This window comes from Calliphora vicina, chromosome 2 (genome assembly GCF_958450345.1).
Source record: "Calliphora vicina chromosome 2, idCalVici1.1, whole genome shotgun sequence".
Lineage (NCBI taxonomy): Eukaryota > Metazoa > Arthropoda > Insecta > Diptera > Calliphoridae > Calliphora > Calliphora vicina.
The window spans coordinates 54,089,623-54,112,664 of record NC_088781.1 but is presented as its reverse complement, the minus strand read 5'-3'; the positions used below and the strand labels follow the sequence as shown (position 1 = coordinate 54,112,664).

The 23,042-nt window shown below is 30.9% G+C and overlaps 3 protein-coding genes across 3 annotated transcripts; 2 read left to right on the top strand and 1 right to left on the bottom strand.

Annotated features, from left to right (window-relative positions):
- Positions 1-8,187: 8,187 nt before the first annotated feature.
- Positions 8,188-9,273, top strand: LOC135952073 (lectin subunit alpha-like). The gene is made up of 2 exons (XM_065501869.1): positions 8,188-8,332; positions 8,391-9,273. Exons 1-2 carry the CDS (start codon positions 8,204-8,206, stop codon positions 9,207-9,209), a joined length of 948 nt encoding a protein of 315 aa, XP_065357941.1. The 5' UTR covers positions 8,188-8,203; the 3' UTR covers positions 9,210-9,273.
- A 5,423-nt stretch (positions 9,274-14,696) lies between these two features.
- Positions 14,697-15,688, bottom strand: LOC135950451 (lectin subunit alpha-like). The gene is made up of 2 exons (XM_065499995.1): positions 15,553-15,688; positions 14,697-15,482 (listed from the first exon to the last, which is right to left on the bottom strand). Exons 1-2 carry the CDS (start codon positions 15,679-15,681, stop codon positions 14,697-14,699), a joined length of 915 nt encoding a protein of 304 aa, XP_065356067.1. The 5' UTR covers positions 15,682-15,688.
- A 2,512-nt stretch (positions 15,689-18,200) lies between these two features.
- Positions 18,201-19,193, top strand: LOC135952075 (lectin subunit alpha-like). Its single transcript, XM_065501870.1, has 2 exons — positions 18,201-18,330; positions 18,416-19,193. The coding sequence occupies exons 1-2, from the start codon at positions 18,202-18,204 to the stop codon at positions 19,049-19,051; spliced, it is 765 nt and encodes a 254-aa protein (XP_065357942.1). The 5' UTR covers position 18,201; the 3' UTR covers positions 19,052-19,193.
- Positions 19,194-23,042: the final 3,849 nt, after the last annotated feature.

The following is a 23,042-nucleotide window of genomic DNA, read 5'->3' as shown; positions in this document are numbered from 1 at the left end:
GACTGCGAAGATTAAAAACATGTTAGACCTATCATAAAGGTAATTTTATTTGGGAATTTTGTTTTTTCATTTTATTCAATAAACTAAACCATTTTTGAGTTACGCGAATAAATGTTGTGCAAATACGAGCTAACCTAATTTAGCACCACTAAATTCAGCGTACCCGAATTACTTCAACCCACTGGGTGCACTGACGGTTTTTTCAACTAGTACAGTGTTATCGGGGTTGTCATAGAATCCAATCGTTGTCGGAATAGGTTTTGAAAACGACAGAAAAATCGAAATTAGCGTTTGTACCTAATTTTCAAAATATTGAATCATCCTATTCCATCTGATTCCTATTTAATTTAATTTTTCTAGCTTCATTATTATACAAAATTCATAAAGTACCATTAAAATAAAGAAAAAGTGCCATAAACACCCACTTGTGAATTCCCACTCGCTCAGGTCCATATAAGCTGTAGTTCATGTTTTAATGTTCATTGGTGAAGAGAATACAAAAAGTACAATTCGAATAAAGAAAAGTTAAAAGTCTCCCCTTGAATTCTCATTCACATGCTTAATTTCGTGTTAAAGGTCAATTATTATAGATTATTCAGAAATTATCATTAGAATGAAAAAAGTACCACTAAATAAACCTTTTGTTGATTCTTACTCATTCAGGATCATATCGACCCCTTAGTGCCAAATTATCGTAAGCGACAAAACACAAATTTTACAGGAGAAGGTTTTTTCGATTATTTTTAAATTTATACATAGAATTAAAAATTTTATGGTGCGATATATTATAATTTCGTTCAAGCTATTTGTATATTTTTCAAAAATATTAATAACTTTTGACAATTAAAAATTCATGGAATACTTTATTGAAAAATATGACAAAAAATATTTTTTATTAAATTTTTGCATAGATACAAATTTTTCGAATTGAAATAAAGTATTTATTTATGAATAGTTTTTAATGAAATTTAACTGTTATGTAAAATTTTCTATTTAAAATGGAAAAATAAAAACGAATTTTGAAATTTATTATCAGCAATCTCGCAATTCCCAAAAACGTGTTGAAAAATCCCAAAAATGGAAATTTTTAGTTTTTTGGCTATAATATCCATACCAGGGTCGGAGTTATAGGAATCCATTACAAAATAATTAAAAGTATATTGGGCCATCTAAAATTGGTTATTATATTTTAATATCGAATATGAGATTTAAGAATTTTTGCCCTAAATTTTAATTTTACATAAAAATAGGTGTTTTTTGAATGGACCTGGTCCCCTCGGTAACAAAATTTTTTAATTTTTTTTTCATTTAAAATATTTTATGAAAACTTAGCTTTTAGAAAGTATAAATTCCTTATACATCCTCTTAGAAATTTTTTGCGATAACTTAAAAAGAAAAAAAGTTCTTTTTTCCCAAAAAATTAGCGAAAAATCGGCTTTTCAAAATTTTTTAAATTCAAATGCATATAACTTGGACTTAGTCATTATTTTTAAACAGTTCTTTTCTTATTTGACACATACGTATGTTGTTAGTCCAATGAAGGATAACTGGAGAAAATCGGAAAATATTTGGATACGCTGTTATCAAAAAACTGGAGTAGGTTGGGTAAAAATGTTGAAAATTTAATTTTCAAATGCGAATATCTCCTAAGATATAAGAGACAATTGATAGCTATGACTAGGTCTTTTTTAGCACTCGATGAAAAGATTTTGTGTGTGTAATGTTTTTGAAATCGGAACACAAACGAAGAAATAGGATCATTTTAAAAATGTAATATAACCGAGGTGTCCTACTTTGAGGATCCTTGGTCGCGGCCCTGGTGGGCCCATGAGGTCCACGTTCAGAACTTAAACTCGAGAACACTTTTCTTTGCGCATGTGAGATTTCATTCAAACCAATCTAATCATTTAGAAGTTACAGATTTATTTCCCTCTTTTTTGTCTATACCACTATGTGTCGCTTACGATAAAATTCGTTTACTGTAAAATGTACACATCGACTTACGATAAAATCTTACCCCCTATAATTTTGAAGTTATTAACAATTTTGATATTCTGATTTTAATTTTTGCTATAAAAAAAATATTTAGAAAATGTCGCTTACGATAATATGGCGCTAAAGGCTCGATATGTGTTTAATTTTATGATTCCAAGCTCATTATTAAAAATGTATTCAAAAAGTACCATAAAATCTCCCTCTTAGATTCTTAACAACTCAGAACCATTAAGCTTAATTTCATAATTCTAAGTAAATTATTAAAGAAAACGAACGAAAACGTACCTATAGTTCAGTTCTCACATTTTGATGCCTAAATATTGTACTCTAATTTCACTCAGACATATCAGGTAACTTTAATTTCGATAAGTTAAATAATTTAACATATTTAAAAAGAAGTACCATTACGAGAAAAGTACCAATTCCCCTTTTCCTGCTTGAGCAGGCGTCAAGTTTGAAATTTCAAAAAATACTCCATTTGCCAAAATTGTTTGAGATACAGACATGTCTCAAACGGCGCTACAAACAAAGTCTCCAAATTTCGTTGTTGGTATTTTCTGTATAAAATTTTGGGGCCTTAATTCATTTTCGGTTTGGGGACTAACAAACACTTAAATTGGTGTTAATGTGCTAAAAAACTGTTTAACCGGTGTTTGGCCAAATATACACCTTGGCACTCGACTTCCAGCCAACACTCTGTTTTTGTATGAACCCACGAGCCATTGTTAAAAATTTTATCAAAATTGGCTTAATAATTTCAAATAAAATGTAGAATATTTTTTCGGCGCTACGAACAAAGTCCCCAATGAAAAAAATTTGCGGACTTTGTTCGTAGCCCCTATTTTTCCGTGTTTACCCCCTCTTTGGCATTTTTTGCAGCCATTGCAGTACACACTGTTTTTTTACGTTTTTTGGCATAAACTCTAATTTAAAAGCAATTGAATTGAAATATGGTTTGTATACATTTTTAATACTCCCAAGATGACGTGCCAAGTTTCATATGATTTGGGGCACTATTTCATTTAGCTGCTATATAGCCGATCTGGCCGATTTGCCCCAACTTTTTTGTTTATAAAGCTATTGAAGTGAAATTTGAATTGTATTAATTTTTATGTTCCTAAGATGACCTACCAAGTTTCATATGATTTGGGGCACTATTTCATATAGCTGTCATATAGCCGATCTGGCCGTTCTGACCGATTTGCCCCAACTTTTTTGTTTATAAAGCTATGGAAGTGAAGTTTTATTTGTATACATTTTTTATTTTCCTAAGATGACCTACCAAGTTTCATAGCATTTGGAGCACTATTTCATATAGCTGCCATATAACCGATCTGGCCGACATTTTGACGTTTCCACTAAAAATATTATTTTTAAATTTTGGTTTTTTCGAAAACGTATGGATTCGGACAAAAAGGATTAGTTTCTTATTAATCTGCACACTTTGGTTTATAACTTCTCACATACAACTTTTTGCAACGCTTTGCCATGCAAAAGTACTAATCCACGAAACACAACTACACTCGTTAAGCTCATTCTAAAACAAGTAAGAAAGTATGGTCGGTCAAGCCCTACACTAAGTAAAAGAGCAAAAACCTTTTTCATTTAAAATTTCAATAATTTATATTTTTGAGTGATTTTCGGAAGTGGGCCTTATATGGTGGCTATGACCAATTATGGACCGATCACCACGAAATTAGGTTGTATGATTTATGTCTATATTAAAGTTTACTATGTTGAATTTTGTGTGTATACCAACATTTTTAATCGATTTATGCACGTTAAAGTGATTTTCGGAAGCGGGTGTATATGGGAGCTATGACTAAATATGGACCGATCGTAACAAAATTTGGTGACATGAATTTTGTGTATATAAAACATATTTGGAGCGGAATTTGTGGAGATACATATATAAATTAAACATTTATGACCGATAAAGTCCAATTTCGGGAGGACATTTGTATGGGGGCTAGGTGAAATAATGGACCGATTTCAGCCAGTTTCAATAGGTTTGTTCCTTGTGCCGAAAAAATAATATGTACCAAATTTTATCCAAATATCTTCAAAATTGCGACCTGTACTCTGCGCACAAAGTTTACATGGACAGCCAGCCGACCAGACGGACGGACGGACATCGTTTAATCGACTCAGAAAGTGATTCTAAGTCGATCGGTATACTTTAAGGTGGGTGTTAGACTAATATTTTTGGGCGTTACAAACATCTGCACAAACGCATTATACCCTCCCTTACTTTGGAGGTGTAGGGTATAAATACATATAAACAAAACACGGTACAATTGGACAAAAACACATAACAACGTCACAAACATTGGTAAACTATAGTTTTACATACCAGGACAAACGTTTTCCATATTAATCCTTTTCACTTTTGTGTAAACTTTCGCCAGAACAAACAATCAAATTTGCAAAATTTTCCCCGCCAATTTTACACAAAACGTGTGGTACATAATAAGCTTTCTTTAACTGCGCGCAAACAGAACAGTGTTGGTCCACATGTTAAAGTTAAATATTTTTTTTCTAACTAGGGTGTTTAAAAATTAAAAATCGACAAAATTTTAAAATACTTAAACAAAAAAAATTTACTTTATGCAAAAAAAACGCAAAAAAAAACCAGTGTGCAGTGGTTGGAGCTGTATGGTGGTGGGAGCTCATATCAATATGAGCTATGTCTATTTATAGAAAAACATAATTTATGAAAAATGTATCAAAAATATAAAAAACCATTTAATATAAAAATTCTCCGTTACCTTTTTGGTCGAGGTGGTTCATTTACACTTAAAATCGGGCATGGTATACCTTACCTGTGTTCAAAAAATTCAAAACGAAATTGTTTAGACAAATTTATGTAATTCTCTTGGCGGCTCTTTAGTAGAATGTGGAAATTGAAGCCAATAAAAATCTATTGGTATTTTATTACTGTTATCATACCGATACCTAAATATGCCGCTTTAGTAAGGTGAATAGAGGTGGAAGGGTTGAATGCGAGGAATCTGGAAGACTGTTAGGCTATGGATGACCCAAAATCGTACTACCTGGTTGGGTATATGCGAATTCTCAAGATTTTTGTGAACGACCCTTGCATTGCACAGGAATCATGAAGTCCTTGAAAGTGATGTTGTGTTGGATTGAATCGGAATTATCGCTAGACAATGCCTACCGAGCTCTGGTAGGCAAAAAGATATATTACTCAATCCAGCTGTAAATCCAAAAACCGGCTATCGCTCGAAAAGAGCGATCTTAGACTACTACTTGGCTTTAGGAAATGTTGAATCGAAACAATTCCGATTTTGGGAGATAAATGACGAGACCTCTAAGTATTAATTTTGAGATTGTCCTACATTAGTATCGCGCAGAACGAAGTGACCCATCAGGGCTTTGATGGATTAGGGTAATATTGTAATTTTTCACCATACAGAATAATTGGCTTCATAAGAAGCCTGTTCCTATTGTGAGAACGAATCACTGTGCGCTCCTCCATATATATTGTATATATATATTGATTTGTGTTTAAATGAAGCTTATTTTAGTTGAATAAGCTTTTGGAGCTATGACTTGTGCTTAGAATGGAAGTTATTTATATTAAATTGTGTATGAATACCAACGTTCAGTTAGACAGACTGTTATACAAACTCGTACTCTAAGATACATTTTGAATTTCTTAAGAACCTAGAATATGTACAAATATTTATGTACGTACTTTAAGGCTTATAATATAAAAAATTAGAAACATATTATTTTAAAAAAAAAATAATTTGTGGTTTTATTGCGATAAGCAAAATACATTTTTCTGTAAAAACAAATAAGAATGCCTTTATTCGGCTGTGTCGAGTAAATACACCCTTCACCAAATTATATTTTAAGATAAATAATGAAAACTATTTTGGTTCAAAACAAATTTTGGATGAAAATTGTTGAAAAAGGATAAACAAAAATGGAGGTAGTCGTAGTTTTTTTTATTTAAATCTTAGCCAAAAAAAAAACGATTAAATTGAAAAGGGTTTCAAATTTCTTAGACAAGACAATGGTTCTAAAGTGACAATGCACAGTGGGGCAGAATTTTTGGAAATAAATTCGGCATTTCTAAACGGCTAGTCCGATCGGAATAAAATATGACGCGGGCGTAGACAAGCAGTATTAAAGTTTAAGTTATTAAAATAGATCATATAAATGCTCCAGGGTCGACGCTATGGGGGCTCAAAGTGGGGTACATTCGTTCGCCATTTTTTTTTTCCCATCCGATTTCAAAGATTTTCATATATTTGGCTAGGTCTTTATCTCTTATAATTTCCGAGTTATAGGCATTTCAAAATTTAAATTTTAAATATTTCCCATGGATATATTTAGCGAAAAAAAACTTTTTTTGTGAAAAAAAAATCCGGTTAAAAATTATTTTTTCCGATTTTGACCCATTGTAGGTCCAACTTACTATGGTCTTATATACGTCGTTGCAAAGGTATTTGAAATATCTGTTATTATATATCCATATTGTCTATATTACTGATATATATCAAAAATCGAGGTCAGCCATTTGTGGACGGTTTTTCTCAATACTAAATAGCAACCGAGCCGGAAGAATTCCGGAGATATTGATGTACGAATAGTGTATGTAAGTTATTTGGGGGCTTCGGAAAGTTGATTTCAACAGTCAGACACACAGACGGACATGGCTTAAACGACTCCGCTATCTATAAGGATCTAGAATATATATACTTTATAGGGTAGGAAAATTATATTGTGGAAGTTACAAACGGAATGACAAACTTCTATATATACCCTTCTCACGAAAGTGAAGGTTATAAAACATGTCCTATTTTTTGAATATATTGCCCCACGCCGTACGGAATTTGACCTATTTTTTATCAAAATTTCAATTTTGGTCAAATGTTCTAAAAAAGTTGGGATCAGAAAACCGAAAACAGCTTTGAAAACCTTGATGTGTTCCCTGTATAACCCCAAAAAAAATTTTTGGATGGACAAAGGGAATCCCGCAATTCCTAAAAATTGGAGCGAAAATCCCAAAAATTATATTTTATACAATTTTGCCCATAGGGTCGACATTTCCTTCGGAGCTTCGAAAATACTTTGGCAATAAATAGGGAATACATTAAGATTTCCAAGGCTGCTTTCCGTTTTCTGATTCCGACTTTGGAATTTTACAACATGTGACCTAAAAAAGATCTTTTTCATAAAAAATAGGTAAAATTCCGAAGGCCGTAGGGGCGACATATTCCAAAAATGAGACATGTTTTTTATACCAAAATGTGCTCCGTAAAGATACCTTACAAAAAATATAAAACTCTTTTATGTTCTTAAAGAAAGTTTTTTTCCATTAAAAAAGAGTTAAGTTACCTTTTCAGCAAAAAAAAACAGCAAAATCTACTATTTTTTGAATTTGTACATTCAAAATCGTTTATTTTTGGATCCATAATTGATATTGCTTTGAAATCTTTTGTATACTATTGGTAATTTAGTTGTCTAATTAACAAAAAAAACTTAGAGTCCATACGGTCTAGAAGTAAGCCCTATATTTTTAAAAAAGCGGACCAATGCCTATAACTCGGAAATTATGAGAGATAAATAGCACATGCAAGCATATTTTTTCCACAAATATAAAAGTCTTCGAAATCGGATGGGAAACAAAAAAAATGGCACTTGTTTAAAACTTTTACATGTCGAAGTTAAACAACTTTAAACCCTCCTTAGCGCCGCCCCTGGAGCATTTGTAGGGCCCATTTTAATAACTGAAACTCGAATACTCCTTGGCTATGCCCTCGTCAAATTGTATCCCGATCGCAGCAGCAGTTTAGAAATGCCAGATTTATTACCACTGTGCAATGGGGTCTGAAGTGACATTTTATGTGCATAAATAGGCATTAAGGCTTTGAAATGTTACAATAGCACAATCGAGCATAGTGAATGACTATAAAAGAGCAATAGAAGCATTCTTAGAACTATACACCATCAGGTTGTATTGGGTGGCAGAGCACATACTGGGTAATGAGATAGCAAATGAATTGGCTAGACAGGGTTCAGTTCCAGACCAGTCGAGAAAGTCCCAAAATAACCGAAATGCTGACAACTATATTTTAAGTCCACCCTAATGTATATAAATTCCAGTATAAATAAGCGAAACCCAAAACAAAAAAATTAATTGTGAATATTCGTTTGAAACAGAAACAACTTTAAAATGCGCTTTACCACGCTTTATCATATAGTTGTGGTTTTAATAATTTTCAAATTAAATGGAATTAACTCAATTGGCCGATTCTATACAACCGCAAACCACAATGAGTATTATATAAATGAGGATCAAAAGGTCTGTTAAGATTTTTGTAAACATTCTCTTATACAATAACTAAATTTATATTTTTCAGTACACTTGGTTTGATGGTCTAAGTGAATGTCGGAAAATGAACATGTCATTGGTCACAATCGAAACCAGTATTAAATCGAAGGAAATAAATGATCTAGTAAAAGCTACGTTTAATAGAAGCATTATTCTATGGGTTGGTGGCATTATGACCAATTATCCAGATTCTCGTAACTATATATGGATTAGTACCGGTCAACAATTCAACTACACCTATTGGAAAGATAAAAATCCCGATTTTTCTTTGAACAATGAATATTGCATACAAATTGGCTGCTCCGCAAATATGGAGTGGAACGATAATGTCTGTGAAACCAAATATGGTTTCATATGTGAATATCAAAAGCTGGATTTACCTCTGCAAATGGAGAACAAATATAAAGACTGTCAGCAGGAGTTAAAAGACCATGAACAACTTAAGGAGAACTTGAGAATAGTAACAATAGAGCGAAATAATTTACAGCATAAACTAAAACAACAGAATGTGTTGCAACAAGAACTTGAGGAACGGTTGCATAAAATAAACGAAGAAAGAAATTTTGAAACAATAATAGAAAAGAATTATAATTTACAGCTAGAATTGCAGAAACAACAACTAGAATTGGGGCAACACATAAAAAAAGGTTCGCAGAACTTACAACTAGCTTTACAAAAACAGTTAGAATGGCAGCATTTTATTGAGGAGAAATTGCTACACCGAGAACCCGAGGAAAAGCAACAAAACAAAGAGAAATTTTCAAAATATAGCGATCTTAGTTTCCAATTTAATCGAAATACATACGTCTTGCCAAATGCACAACTAAAGTTTGATGGAAATCATTAACACAGTTAGAATTCATAATATTTAAACTATACAGCAAATAAATATATAAAATTACTACTCAAAATGTTCCCTTTTATTTTCTCTAATCTCACAATTAAACAGTTTTTTTTCATTTTTTGGAAAAAAAAATCTATCTATCATTAGATATCCATATTGTCTATATTAATGACTTAGTAATCCAGATATAGGTAAAAAATCGAGGTTGTCCTGGTATTTTCCTTATACTATCTCAGCCATTTGTGGAGCGATTTTCTCGATTTTAAATAGCAACCGAGCCGGAAGAATTCCGGAGATATTGATGTATGAATCGTGTATGTAAGTTATTTGGGGGCTTCGGAAAGTTGATTTCAACAGACAGGCAGGCGGACATGGCTTAATCCCTATTATGATCTCAATAAATCACAATGTGATGATCAAAAAATTTTGAAATTTGTTTCACAAAATTTTTAAAAATTTGAAAATGAAGATTCGAAACAGCCGTTAAAAAAATATTTTTTTTTTGCCATACCTGCGAATAGGTTAACGGTATCATATAAAGACAAAAACTCATGCACTAGTAAATACGGATTCCACCCGGCATTTTTTGAAATCTAAAAAAAAAATCGGCTGTCACTTTAATATCGAGCCCTTAGCTCCAAATTATCGTAAGCGACAAAACACAAATTTTACAGGAAAAGGTTTTTTCCATGATTTTGAAATTTATCCATAAAAATTTTATGATGCAATATATTATAATTTCGATCATGCTATTTGTCTATTTTTCAAAAATATTTATAAATTTTGACAATTAAAAATTCATGGAATACTTTATTGAAAAATATGAAAAATATGAAAATAGATAAAATTTTTTCGAATTGAAATAAAATATTTATTTATTAATAGTTTTTAATGAAATTTCACAGTTATGTAAAATTTTCTATTTAAAATGGAAAAATGAAAACTAATTGTGAAATTTATTATCAGCAATCTCGCAATTCCCAAAAAAATGTGGAAAAATCCCAAAAAATGAAAATTTTTAGTTTTTTTGGCTCTAATATCCATACCAGGGTCGGAATTATCGGAGTCTTTTACAAAATAATTAATAGCATATTGGGCCATCTAAAGTCGGTTATTGTATTTTGATATCGAACATGCGATTTGAGAATTTTTGCCTTAAAGTTTAATTTTACATAAAAAAATAGGTGTTTTTTTAATGGACCTGGTCCCCTCGGTAACACAAATTTTTAATTTTTTTTTTCATTTAAAATATTTTATGAAAACTTAGCTTTCAGAGAGTATAAATTCCTTATACATCCTCTTAGAAATTTTTGGCGATAACTTAAAAAGAAAAAAAGTTATTTTTTCCCAAAAAATTAGCTAAAAATCGGCTTTCAAAATTTTTTAAATTCAAATGCATATAACTTTGGACTTAGTCATTATTTTTAAAAAGTTCTTTTTTTATTTGACACATACGTATGTTGTTAGTAAAATGAAGGAAAACTGGAGAAAATCGGAAAATATTTGGATTCGCTGTTATCAAAAAACTGGAGTAGGTTGGATAAAAATGTTGAAAATTTAATTTTCAAATGCGAATATCTCCTAAGATATAAGAGACAATTGATAGCTATGACTAGGTCTTTTGTAGCACTCGATGAAAAGATTTTATGTGTGTAATGTTTTTGAAATCGGAACACAAACGAAAAAATAAGATAATTTTAAAAATGTAATATAACCGAGGTGTCCTACTTTGAGGACCCTTGGTCGCGGCCCAGGTGGGCTCATGAGGTCCACGTTCAGAACTTAAACTCGAGAACACTTCTTCTTTGCGTACGTGAAATTTCATTCAAACCAATCTAACCATTTAGAAGTTACAGATTTATTTCCCTCTTATTTTTCAATACAACTATGTGTCGCTTACGATAAAATTCGTTTACTGTAAAATGTAAACATTGACTTACGATAAAATCTTATCCCGTATAGTTTTGAAGTTATTACCAATTTTGATATTCTGACAACGCTAGAATATCAGTCGGTCCATAAAATTTTAATTTTTGCAATAAAAATTTTTTTGAAAATGTCGCTTACGATAATTTGGCTTTATAGGGTTGGAAAATTATATTATGGAAATTACAAACGGAATGACAAACTTATATATACCTTTCTCACGAAGGTGAAGGGTATAAAAATTTTGATTTATTATATTTAATGTTTTATTACTCATCTGAAGCACTACGCCCAGACTATCCATCATACGCTCAAGAACAAATCGTCGGCAGCGGGTGGTCTTTATATTGGACTTTATTGATTTTCAGTGCTTCTTTTAGGTTTTAACCTTATAGGGTCTTCAAATTTACTGAAGTTTCTGGTCAAATTTGACCCAAATAGAAAATAAATATTTTGGAAAATTTTTCTATAAAAAATCTAAAAAAATTGTTGACATTTGAAATTAAAAGTCATAAAATATCAACCACTCACCTTTAGAAATAATTCAATTTTAATTTCAAAATGGGTAAAATTTGACTCGAAGACTCTATTATGGTTAAATTGATCTCTGTCACACAGTGCACTGTGGTATAGAAAAAAAAAATAGAATGAAATAAATATGTAACTTCTAAACGGTAAGTCCGATTTGAATGAAAATTCACATGCACAAAGAGGAAGTATTGTTGAGTTTAAGTTTTGAACTTGGATTGCATGGGCCCACCAGGTGCGCGACCAAGGGTCCTCAAAGTAGGACACCTCGGGTATGTTACATTTTTAAAACGATGCTGTTTCTTCGTTTGTGTTCCGATTTCAAAATTACACATATAGAATTTCTTCGTCTAGCACTACAAAAAAAGTCGTCGTAGCTATCAATTATCTCTTATAGCTTAGGAGATATTCATATTTTAAAATTAAATGTTCATCATTTTTACCCACCCTACTCCAGTTATTTGATAATACGGATACAAATACATATTTCCCAATTTTCTTTTATTGAACCCATAACACATGTATGTGTCAAATAAAAAAATAATTGTTTAAAAATTTGAATTTTTAATTTGAATTTAAAAAAATGTTTAAAAGGCGATTTTTCGTTATTTTTTTTGGAAAAAAGTACTTTTTATAACCTACACCACCATAGTGGGGAGGGTATTATGCGTTTGTGCAGATGTTTGTAACGCCTAAAAATATTAGTCTAACACCCACCTTAAAGTATACCGATCGACTTAGAATCACTTTCTGAATCGATTAAGCGATGTCCGTCCGTCCGTTCGTCTGGTCGGCTGGCTGGCTGGCTGTCCATGTAAACCTTGTGCACAGGTCGCAATTTTGAAGATATTTCGATCAAATTCGGTACATATTATTTTTTCGGCTCAGCCTATTGAAACTGGCTGAAATCGGTCCATTATTTCACCTAGCCCCCATACAAATGTCCTCCCGAAATTGGACTTTATCGGTCATAAATGTTTAATTTATATATGTCTCTCCACAAATTCCGCTCCAAGTAAGTTTTATATACACGAAATTCATATCACCAAATTTTGTTAGGATCGGGCCGAAAATCACTCAAAAATATATATTATTGAAATTTTAAAAGAAAAATTTTTTTTTCTCTTTTACTTAGTGTAGGGTATTATATTGTCGGGCTTGACCGACCATACTTTCGGACTTACCGTTTAGAAGTTACATATTTATTTCCCTCTATTTTTTTTCAATACCACTGTGCAGTGGTTTATAAAGATCTTATTTTGGAAATAAATTTGTAGCTCGTGAACGATTGGAGTTTCTTAATGAAATTTCACATGGCACAGTTGTTTATTAACTTTATTAACTATTAGAGATATTATTACTAAATTTCACATGGTTGGAGCTGTGGTATTTTCGAGTTGATTTACGTTTGTTCAGCCAACTAATGGTGGCCAGTGCGTAGCTCCTCAAAGTTGGTCACCTCGGGTCTCAAATTTTTAAAAAAAAAATTCATACGCTTACAAGTGTAGGCTATATCTAATAGTTGAAGAGATATTCAGGTTTATTGATTTATTTTTTTAATTTTGCTCGCTCTTTTCATGGTTTTTTAGATATGGCAGGCCTACGTAGGGTCGAAATATCACCTATATTGGCGATAAAATTCTAAATAAAATAAAAATAACGTGCTACAGTTATTTCTTCGCTATAAAAAAATTATACGCATCCAAAGCTAGAACTTGTAAAAAGGGAAGTATTTTTAAATTTTTTTCCAAAAAAGCCCATATACTTTTTCTATAGTAGAAAAAAATTTTCTTCGGGAAAATATAGAATTTTTATATGTTCCGGGAAAATAACTTAATGCAAAAGCGTGTAAAGAAAAATTTGGCTCACTTAAGAGGACATATCACCCCCCACACCCCCACACCCCCACACCTATCCAAACTTGGCCAATTTCCAAAAAAAAATTTCGGTTTGAGTAAAAAATTGTAAAAAGACAAAGCACCGATCTACGAAAAAGCTCCATATTTGTATAACCCCATATGCTTTTTAAATACTTACTAAGTGTTTTTACTATCACACGGTAAATAACACTAGACACTTTCCTAAAAAAACTCAGTTTTTGGATCACATTTCCCCGTTTTAGGAATTTAGGTATTTTAAAATAAAAAATGTCTAAAATTCTAATGCCACTAATTTAAGGACATCGATTTCGGAGAAACACATACCATTTTTTGACTCAATATTGACGACGATGTCGACGACGCCAAGTAGAATAAGGGTGAATAATCTTTGAAATCGGATGGGAAACAAAAAAATGGCACATGTTTAAAAATTTTACATGTCGAAGGTACCCTACTTTGAACCCCATAGCGCCGCTCCTGGAGCATTTTTAGGGTCCATTTTAATTAGTTAAACTAGAATACTCCTTGGCTACGCCCGCTTCAAATTTTATCCCAATCGGAACAACCGTTTAGAAATGCCAGATTTATTTCCAAAAAAAATTTGATTCTGACCCACTGTGCATCATCATATAGAAATCAAAAGACTTCAAATGAAGTTAAAAGCCTCTAGCCTTCACTGGCTGATCAGTGACCAATCAAAATTAATCATTAACTATAAAGCCATCCTGTACAAAAGCATTTAAAAAACCAATTTGGACATATGAAATCCAATTGTGGGGAACGGCGAGCTATACCAGTATTAATCTTATACAGATTGCCCAATCGAAAATTCTTAGGACCGGAAGGGGATCTGGAGGTGACAATTTTAAACATAAATCACTGATCCCAATGCCAAACAAGAACGAGTAGTGGCTGTATGCATACGTTCTAGAAGTTATTAAAATGAAACAATTTTTTTTAGATTTTTGAATTTTAATGTTAGATACTAAATACTACCCGCCATATTCATAAAAAAATTTTAAATTTAAACAATATTTTAAAGCAAAATTTTCATACAAAATTTGATTTTAAAACGTTGTTTAAATTTAAAAATTGTTTATGAATATGGGGGTAAAATAATAAATTGTATAAATATTCCAGCATCTTACTAAATCTCCTAATGATTCACCATGATAAATTGAAAATAACTGTCACGATACTTTCTGTTTTTCGCTTCAATCTGTATCTTTTCATCATCTGTTTTGAGCAAATTTTGTTGTTTTTGTAATTTTTCCTTTAAAAGCTCCACCAACTGTAAATGCTGTTTTTGCAATATTTGCAAAAATTGATTTTCCTCTTTAATTTCCGTTTGTAAATTGCCTATAAGTTGTTTTTGCTTCATTGTTCCGTTTTCCACAATTTGTTGCAACTGCTGCATGCGTTCTTGTTTTTGCATTGTAAGTTCCTGCTGTAATTTCTCCCGCTTAATTATTTTCATTTGCAGTTTCTCTTTAAGTTGTTCATGCTTTTCAAGATCTTGCTGTAACGCCAGCAGGCTTTTCTGCATTTCTTGTAAATTTAGTTTCTGTTGAGGATTATTTTGTTTTAAATCCAGCTGATCGTTATGTTCACATATGAAACCGTATTTGCGGCCACAGTAATCATCATTCCATTCCATATTAACGCCCCAACCAATCTCAATGCAATATTCATTATCGTTGGTAAAATCTGGATTATTAGTACCTTTCCAAAAGGTGTAATTGAATAGTTGACCTGTCGTAATCCAGTTATAGTTACGTTTATGTTCGTTACGAGTCATAATTCCACCAACCCACAAAACTACAGTTTTACCAAATGTCTCAGTTACCAGTGTATTGATTTCCTGCGATTTAGTACTCGTCTCAATGGCCACCAAAGTCATGTTCAGTTTCAAACATTCGCCGAGTGCATCAAACCAAGTGTACTGGATTATAGGATATTTTTTAAGTAACATTTTTCCGTTAATTAATTAAATGATTTTGAATTTTACTAACCTGTTGATCCTCGTTTATATAGTACTGTTGGTTTTCGTCTGTTGTATAGATTTTCCCAGTGGAATAGCTGACATTTATATGAGAAATTAATAAAACCACAAGTGCTTGATAAAGTTGAGCAGAGAGCATGTTTAGGTTGTTTCTTTTTAAAAACTTTATGATAAACTGAATTCGTTGTGGGCTTTTATACTTTTAAGTAAGATTATGCAAACATTAAAAAAAATATTGCAACAGTCGTTTGTAATGACTACTGGTCTCATCTATCCATCCATTCATTTGTGACATGCATATTAAAGTTCATGCTAATATTCTAATTCCCAATAATATTAAGTTAAATCCAGCATATTTACAATAGACCTTTGACAATAAAGATTGTTGATGACACCCTTGGGAGAGTAGAAAATGCATTGCAATTAGCCAATTGTCTAAAAATTAATTATTAACAGAGTAACTATAATTTCAAATTATATAAAATAAAATGCTCGAATAGTTACCAAAAAATCTCTAAAATTTTCTTTAGAATTTTATTGCAAATATACGTGATATTTAGAAAAAAATGTTCGACTCTCCGTAGGATCGTCTCACAGTGCTTTTTTATACCCTACACCACCATAGTGGGGAGGGTATAATGCGTTTGTGCAGATGTTTGTAACGCCCAAAAATATTAGTCTAACACCCACCTTAAAGTACCCACCGATCGACTTAGAATCACTTTCTGAGTCGATTAAACGATGTCCGTTCGTCGTTGTAAACCGTGTCCATGTAAACCTTGTGCGCAGAGTACAGGATCCGCTGTTATCAAAAAACTTGAGTATGGTGAGTAAAAATGTTGATAATTTAATTTTGAAATGCGAATATCTCCTAAGCTATAAGAGATAGTTGATAGCCATGATGAGGTTTTTTGTAGTGCGGTCTCATGCTCATGCGGTCAAAATTCAAATCTTAAACTCGTCAACACTTCTTCTTTGCACGTGTCAAATTTCATTCAAATCGGACTAAGGGTTTCGATTTATTTCCCTCTTTTTTGTCTATACCTCTGTGCACTGCACGATGTAGCTAATTACTACGAGTTATGTATCGGGTGTAAATATTAGGGGATATTTGTATTATTTTTTGTGAATATAATGAAAAGTTGTGGACAGATTTTAATTATTTAGAGCTTGTTTTATTTGGAACTTCTACATGTGTAAAAAAAATTAAGAGCGTATATGCATTTTTCAAAATTTTTCTAAAAAATTATTTTTTTTGCCAAAAAAAAATTTATTTTTCTAAAACGACTGTGAAGATTATAAACATGTTAAGCTTTACTTGAAGGTAATTTCGTTGCGGAATTTCGTTTTTTTCAGCTTATTCAATAAGCTAAACTGTTTTTGAGTTACGCGAATATATGTTGTGCAACCTCCTCCATTCTCGAAAATACGAGCTAACCTAAAAAAATGGTTAGCACCACTGAATTCAGCGTACCCGAAATAGAAATAGTCTTTAGTATAAGACATAGTCTTTAGTGTAAGATGTAGTATTTAGTGTATGACGTTGTCTTTAGTGTAAGACGTAGTCATTAGAGTAAGACGTAATCTTTAGTGTAAGATGTAGCCTTTAGTGTAAGACGTAGTCGTTACAGTAATACGTAGTCTTTAGTGTAAGAAGTAGTCTTTAGTGTAAGACGTAGTCTTTAGTGTAAGACGTAGTCTTTAGTGTAAGACTTAGTCTTTAGTGTAAGACGTACTCTTTAGTGTAAGACTTAGTCTTTAGTGCAAGACGTAGTCTTTAGTGTAAGACGTAGCCTTTAGTGTAAGACGTAGTCTTTAATGTAAGACGTAGTCTTTAGTGTAAGACTTAGTCTTTAGTGTAAGAAGTAAAATTTCGCACCCATTTCGTCAAGCCCGACCATATAATACCCTACACTAAATCAGCAAAAACATTTTTCTATTAAAATATCAATAATTTATATTCGTGAGTGATTTTCTGAAGTGGGCCTAATATGGGAGCTATGACCAATTATGGACCGATCATAATGAAATTAGGTCGTGTGATTTATGTCTATATGAAACTTATTTGTGGTGAATTAAGAGATTTATGCACGTTAAAGTGATTTTCGGAAGCGGGTGTATATGGGAACTATGACTAATTATGGACAGATCCTAACAAAATTTGGTGACATGAATTTCGTATATATAAAACTTATTTGGAGCGAAATCTGTGGAGATACATATATAAACTAAACATTTATGACCGATAAAGTCCGATTTCGGGAGGACATTTGTATGGCGGCTAGGTGAAATAATGTACCGATTTAAGGCAGTTTTAATGGGCTTGGTCCTTGGGCCGAAAAAATTATATGTACCAAATTTGATCTAAATATCGATCGACAGCCAGCTAGACGAACGGACGGACGGACATCGTTTAATCGACTCAGAAAGTGATTCTAAGTCGATCAGTATACTTTAAGGTGGATGTTTGACCATTTTTTTTGGGCGTAACATCTGCACAAATGCATTATACCCTCCCCACTATGGTGGTGTAGGGTATAAAAACTTCACAAAATTTTTTGCAGCAGTCTAATTTTAATAAATTCTTGTATAAATACCCACAAACAAAATTTAAAACAATTAATTTGCAATAAATTTTTAACAGAGAAACATTCATAAAATGCGCTTTGCCTTGTTTTATCAAGTAGTTGTGGTTTTAATTGTTGTTAAACTTAATAGAATCGAAGCCACTGGCAAATTCTATACAGCAGCATATAACAAACAGTATTATATAGATTACAATAAAAAGGTATGTAAAGAATTTTAGACTGATTAAATAAATCATAAAAACAAATATTTTAAAATTTCACTAAAAATACAATACATAATTTCAGTACACTTGGTTTGAGGCACTAAATGAATGCAAAAAAATCAACATGACTTTGGTAGCCATTGAAACGCAGCTCAAATACCAGCAAATAAAAACGCTTGTAAACGATACTTTTGGCAAAATTCCCAGCGTTTGGGTGGGTGGTATTATGACACGTTATCCAGATTCCCGTCACTTTATATGGCTTACGACTCTACAGCCCTTCAACTACACACATTGGTCTGCGGGAAACCCAGATTTCTATAATAGCGATGAATATTGTGTAGAAATTGGTGCTGGCGCTGATATGGAATGGAATGATGATTCATGTCACCACACAAATGGTTTCATATGTGAATACGATACTGTGGAATTAAGAGAAATAGAGAAAAAACTAGAGATCTTACAGAACAAACTGAAAGACAGAGCAGCCCTAGAAGAGAACCTAGAAATGGAAATATTAGAGGAGGAGAAATTGCAGCAAGAACTAACTGTGGAACATCAGGATATAGAATGGCTTAATAAACAGTTGCAACTACTTGAAGAGAATATAGCCGGAGAGCAAGAACTTTTTAAGGAGAAACTAAATTTACAGCAAACATTGCAAAAACAACTGCTACAAATGGGGGAAGTTTTAGATCAAATAAAACAAAATGATTAGATCAATTAACATGAAACCTTTCACAATCGATTTGAATATTACCGCAAAATGAAATTTGTCATTAGTGCATTTTAACACTTTCTTTTTTTCTGTAAAATTATTAGAATTTTAATAAAGACCTCAATCAATTCAGTAAATATAACTCTTGTAATTCAAAGTAGTTCAATAGTTGTTGCAGTCAAACAAAAATTATGAAAAATATTTGTTTATAATTCTCTTGTCCAATGCACGCAATGACTTCCGGTTGCTTAACGACATTTAAAAGGAAGCTGTATTTATAAATTTCCAATTAAATTTACTACTTTGTAAAATGTCCTCACCAACCGTTGTGAACCAAATAAACAAACATACTAATATCTTGTCAACTTTATACTTTATCGTTTTATTCTGAGAGTTCTACACAACAGAGTTGGAAATGTTTTTGAGTAGAGTATGAAGAAAAAAATATACAATGCCCCGCCACACAATGGACAAAAATCAAAAACAAGATCATGTCTTTGATGTTAATGAAATTTATATTTTTCAATAGACAACTAAATAACTCATTCGTGTAAAAAAGACTTTTTAATAAATATCTCTTCTTGTCGTCACTAGAGGTCGCTAAATTTAGTACATTTTCAACATAAATTTTATGGAGAAATATATTATTTTAAGGTTAACTAAAATCATTGTTAAAAGTTCGTTTTAAAAGATATAAACTCGCGATTGGCTGCAAATGAAAGAATATGAATGTGGAATTATGGAAAATTAATGATTTTGTCAAAAAAGGTTTAACAGTTTAATCTGAGCAATTTTTAATAATTAACATTTTTTTATTGTAAGCCTGAAATTCTAAAACTTTGTTGGAATATTAGTAAAATACGTGTTAATCTATTTCGATTATGTTTTACTATAGAATAGCCATAAGTATTATCTATAAGAAAATGTAATCATTAGTTGTTCTCTCGTATGAAAACTATTAAAATTTTGTTTTTGTTTAAATGTATAAATTACCATTTCGCAAATTTTCCATTTGATGGTTTGGGGAAAGAGCTCCAGATTCTTGGTTTTTTATAAAATAATACCGTTTTTTCTTTTAAATAACTAAGAAAGATTGCGTTATTTAACAAAAGTAGTTTAATGGCATAAAGTGTATGAATAGGTCTTTATTTGGTTCTTCATGTTGTATGTTTTTTTGCTGAAATCAAAAAAAATTCCAAAGTTTGATTTAATTTTGAAAAAAAACATGTTAATCAATTTTAATTTTTCTTTAATTTTATCTAATGACTATCTCTTATTTATTATAATGTGAAATCATTATTTGTCCGTTTTGACCAGAACTTTAAAAAAAATAGTTTTTGATGGCATCCATAAATAATAAATTTTTACCGTAAATGTAAGTAACTCAATAATTGAATATAACCTACATATCCTCAGATTGAGATATTAATATGAGCTTCTGCTGATATTAGGAACACTTAAAGTATAATCCAACATCCAGATTCTAATATTACAGCTGAGCCATAAGGCTATCATCATTTGAAAATGTCCGTCCATCCGTCCTTCCGAATTTAGAAAATATATACAATATTTCAGTATTTTTTTAAAAAAAAGGATATATGGCAGTTATTTAAATCCTTGCTAGAATTGAAATGTTAATAACTAAATTAATCTGATATTGTAAGAGAACAATAATTTCTGAAAATGAATAATTTTATTCAGGTTTATAGGTTTTTTAAGGAAAAGGATGTATGGCAGCCACCCGAATCCTTGCTGCGATTGTAATAAAAATTTTCACAAACAATAATAACTTTATTTAAATGATTATCACCAAATTGGTTCCAAAATAAGAAACGATTTTTACGAATTTTTAAAAAAAAAAAAATAGATGTTATACAGGATATTGAAATCTTGATGTCTTGGAATTATGAATATCCTTCCGATAAAATTTTCATAACTTTGCATATCATAATATTAATAGGCAAGTCGATTTCTTTAGACCCCTTTTACTCTCACATTATACATTTTATTTGGGCGAGAAATATACCATTTAAAAGGGATTTATTCACAGAAGTGCAGAATATATATTATATTGAAATCGGTTCAATTAGGAGTTATAAGCGTTTAAAGATGTTACTAAAGGTACGGTCACACACAGCTAATATTTGACGTTTATCGTCAAATATTTCATTGCCTGAATCTGACCACAAATAAAATTTAGAGCAAACAACAAAACAGATGATTGTAGTCAAACAAAATTATTTGTCGGCAAACAAAATATTTTCTTAATGTGAACAAAGTGTGACCACTAGCTACATAAATACCTAAAAAATATATAATTTGATCTTGCAAATATTTTTAAGGTTAAAGCACTTATTTCGAATTGTAAAGTAATTATTTTATTAGAGATTTATTTAATTTTGTTATATATTGAATTTAATTTTTCACTTTTTGTTTGACCAAACTGCTGCGAAAATGAATCAGTAAATATATTAGCCGTGTGGTCACACTATATCAAACACTTTCATAAAATAATTGTTTGATCAAATAGAAAAAAACAGAAAATTATTTGCTCAGCATGGCGGAAAAATAAGAGGAGATTATTTAAATATTTTTCGTACTAAATTAAAGACACAAATTCACTATTTTTTTTTTAAACATAAATACATATTCAATATTTCTTGAATATTTGTTATTTAAATTATTTTCACTAAATAATTGCATCAATAAATGAAGTCTTCTTCTTCACATAAAAGTCATTCAGCCTAGGATGACATACTGGGAGAAAAACTAATTGAAGACATGAAGTCTATGTTGCGATTTTTGCAATTTTATGCGATTTATATTTTTATACGTTTAACATAGTCTGATGTTTGATTATTTTTTATTTATACATAGAGTTTGTCTATTTTCAAAATTTAAAATTGCTCATATGTACATATGGAATATTAACTGAAATTTTATACAGATTGAATTTAAAATCAAAGAAAATTTTTCATACATACATAAATAGTATGAATTGATTGTAATTAAAAAATAATTCTTAAACAGTTGATCTGTTTAATTTTTTTTTACTGCAGAAGAAGAATATGTCTAATAGCATTTTTCCCTTTTCTGATTTTAGTATCATACAAAAATTTTTATTATAAATTTTTAGATAATGCGATTGAATTGGAATTAATTAAAAAATTATGTAAAAAAGGTAAACATTTCCATAAAATTTAACAATATTTGTGAACATGTTCTTATTCTGAATGAAAAAAGTTTGGAAAAAGTCGTGTTCGATTAATAATATGTATTAAAAAACCAATAAGCATTTTTACTGGAATTCAAGTTGATAGCAAGTGTAATTCAAGCCTTGAGTTATAGTCAAGCAATTGAATTACAGTTGTATTACACTTTATTTCAATAGCATTCTCCAGTAAAAAGGAAACATAAATTCAAGCCATATGTTTTTTGTTTGAAAAATATTTAATATTTCAAATATTTTTCAAGTATAAAACATGATTACATTTCCATTCAATTTCAATTATGAATTGCGATAGTAATATAATTTAATAAATAAACATTTAATAATTATATTATTAAATTGTTCAAGCTTGTGTTCTTTTCGCGATTTGTTTTCATTATTTAGCGATTTTTAATTTAAGATATAGCAACACTACTTTTGCGATAACACATGATGCAACAGCTGTTATTTGACGCTGTTTGATCTTGCAAATGAATTGCAAGATCAAATAAAAAAATACCCAAAATGCAGGAAAATATTTGGTGTTTAGTGGTCACACATTGGTCACATTACAAGAATGTTTTCATATTGGCAAATAAATTTGTTTGACCAAATTCAGCTGTTTTCTTGTTTGCAGTGCAAAAATATTTTCTGTTCAAACTAGAAAAATAAAATATTTGACGCTTAAATAAAAGTACTGAAATTTCATAATTCTTTCAAATGTAAAGCAAAATCTGGTAATATTTTACTTTCTAGAAATGTCTTTTTTATTGATGAAAGAAA

Excerpts from the sequence above, each read along its gene's own strand:
- LOC135950451 (XM_065499995.1), bottom strand. The coding sequence starts at position 15,681 with ATGCTCTCTGCTCAACTTTATCAAGCACTTGTGGTTTTATTAATTTCT. Across the intron at positions 15,483-15,552 it reads ATATAAACGAGGATCAACAG|TACACTTGGTTTGATGCACT; the intron begins GTTAGTAAAATT and ends CCTATAATCCAG.
- LOC135952073 (XM_065501869.1), top strand. The coding sequence starts at position 8,204 with ATGCGCTTTACCACGCTTTATCATATAGTTGTGGTTTTAATAATTTTC. Across the intron at positions 8,333-8,390 it reads ATATAAATGAGGATCAAAAG|TACACTTGGTTTGATGGTCT; the intron begins GTCTGTTAAGAT and ends TATATTTTTCAG.
- LOC135952075 (XM_065501870.1), top strand. The coding sequence starts at position 18,202 with ATGCGCTTTGCCTTGTTTTATCAAGTAGTTGTGGTTTTAATTGTTGTT. Across the intron at positions 18,331-18,415 it reads ATATAGATTACAATAAAAAG|TACACTTGGTTTGAGGCACT; the intron begins GTATGTAAAGAA and ends ACATAATTTCAG.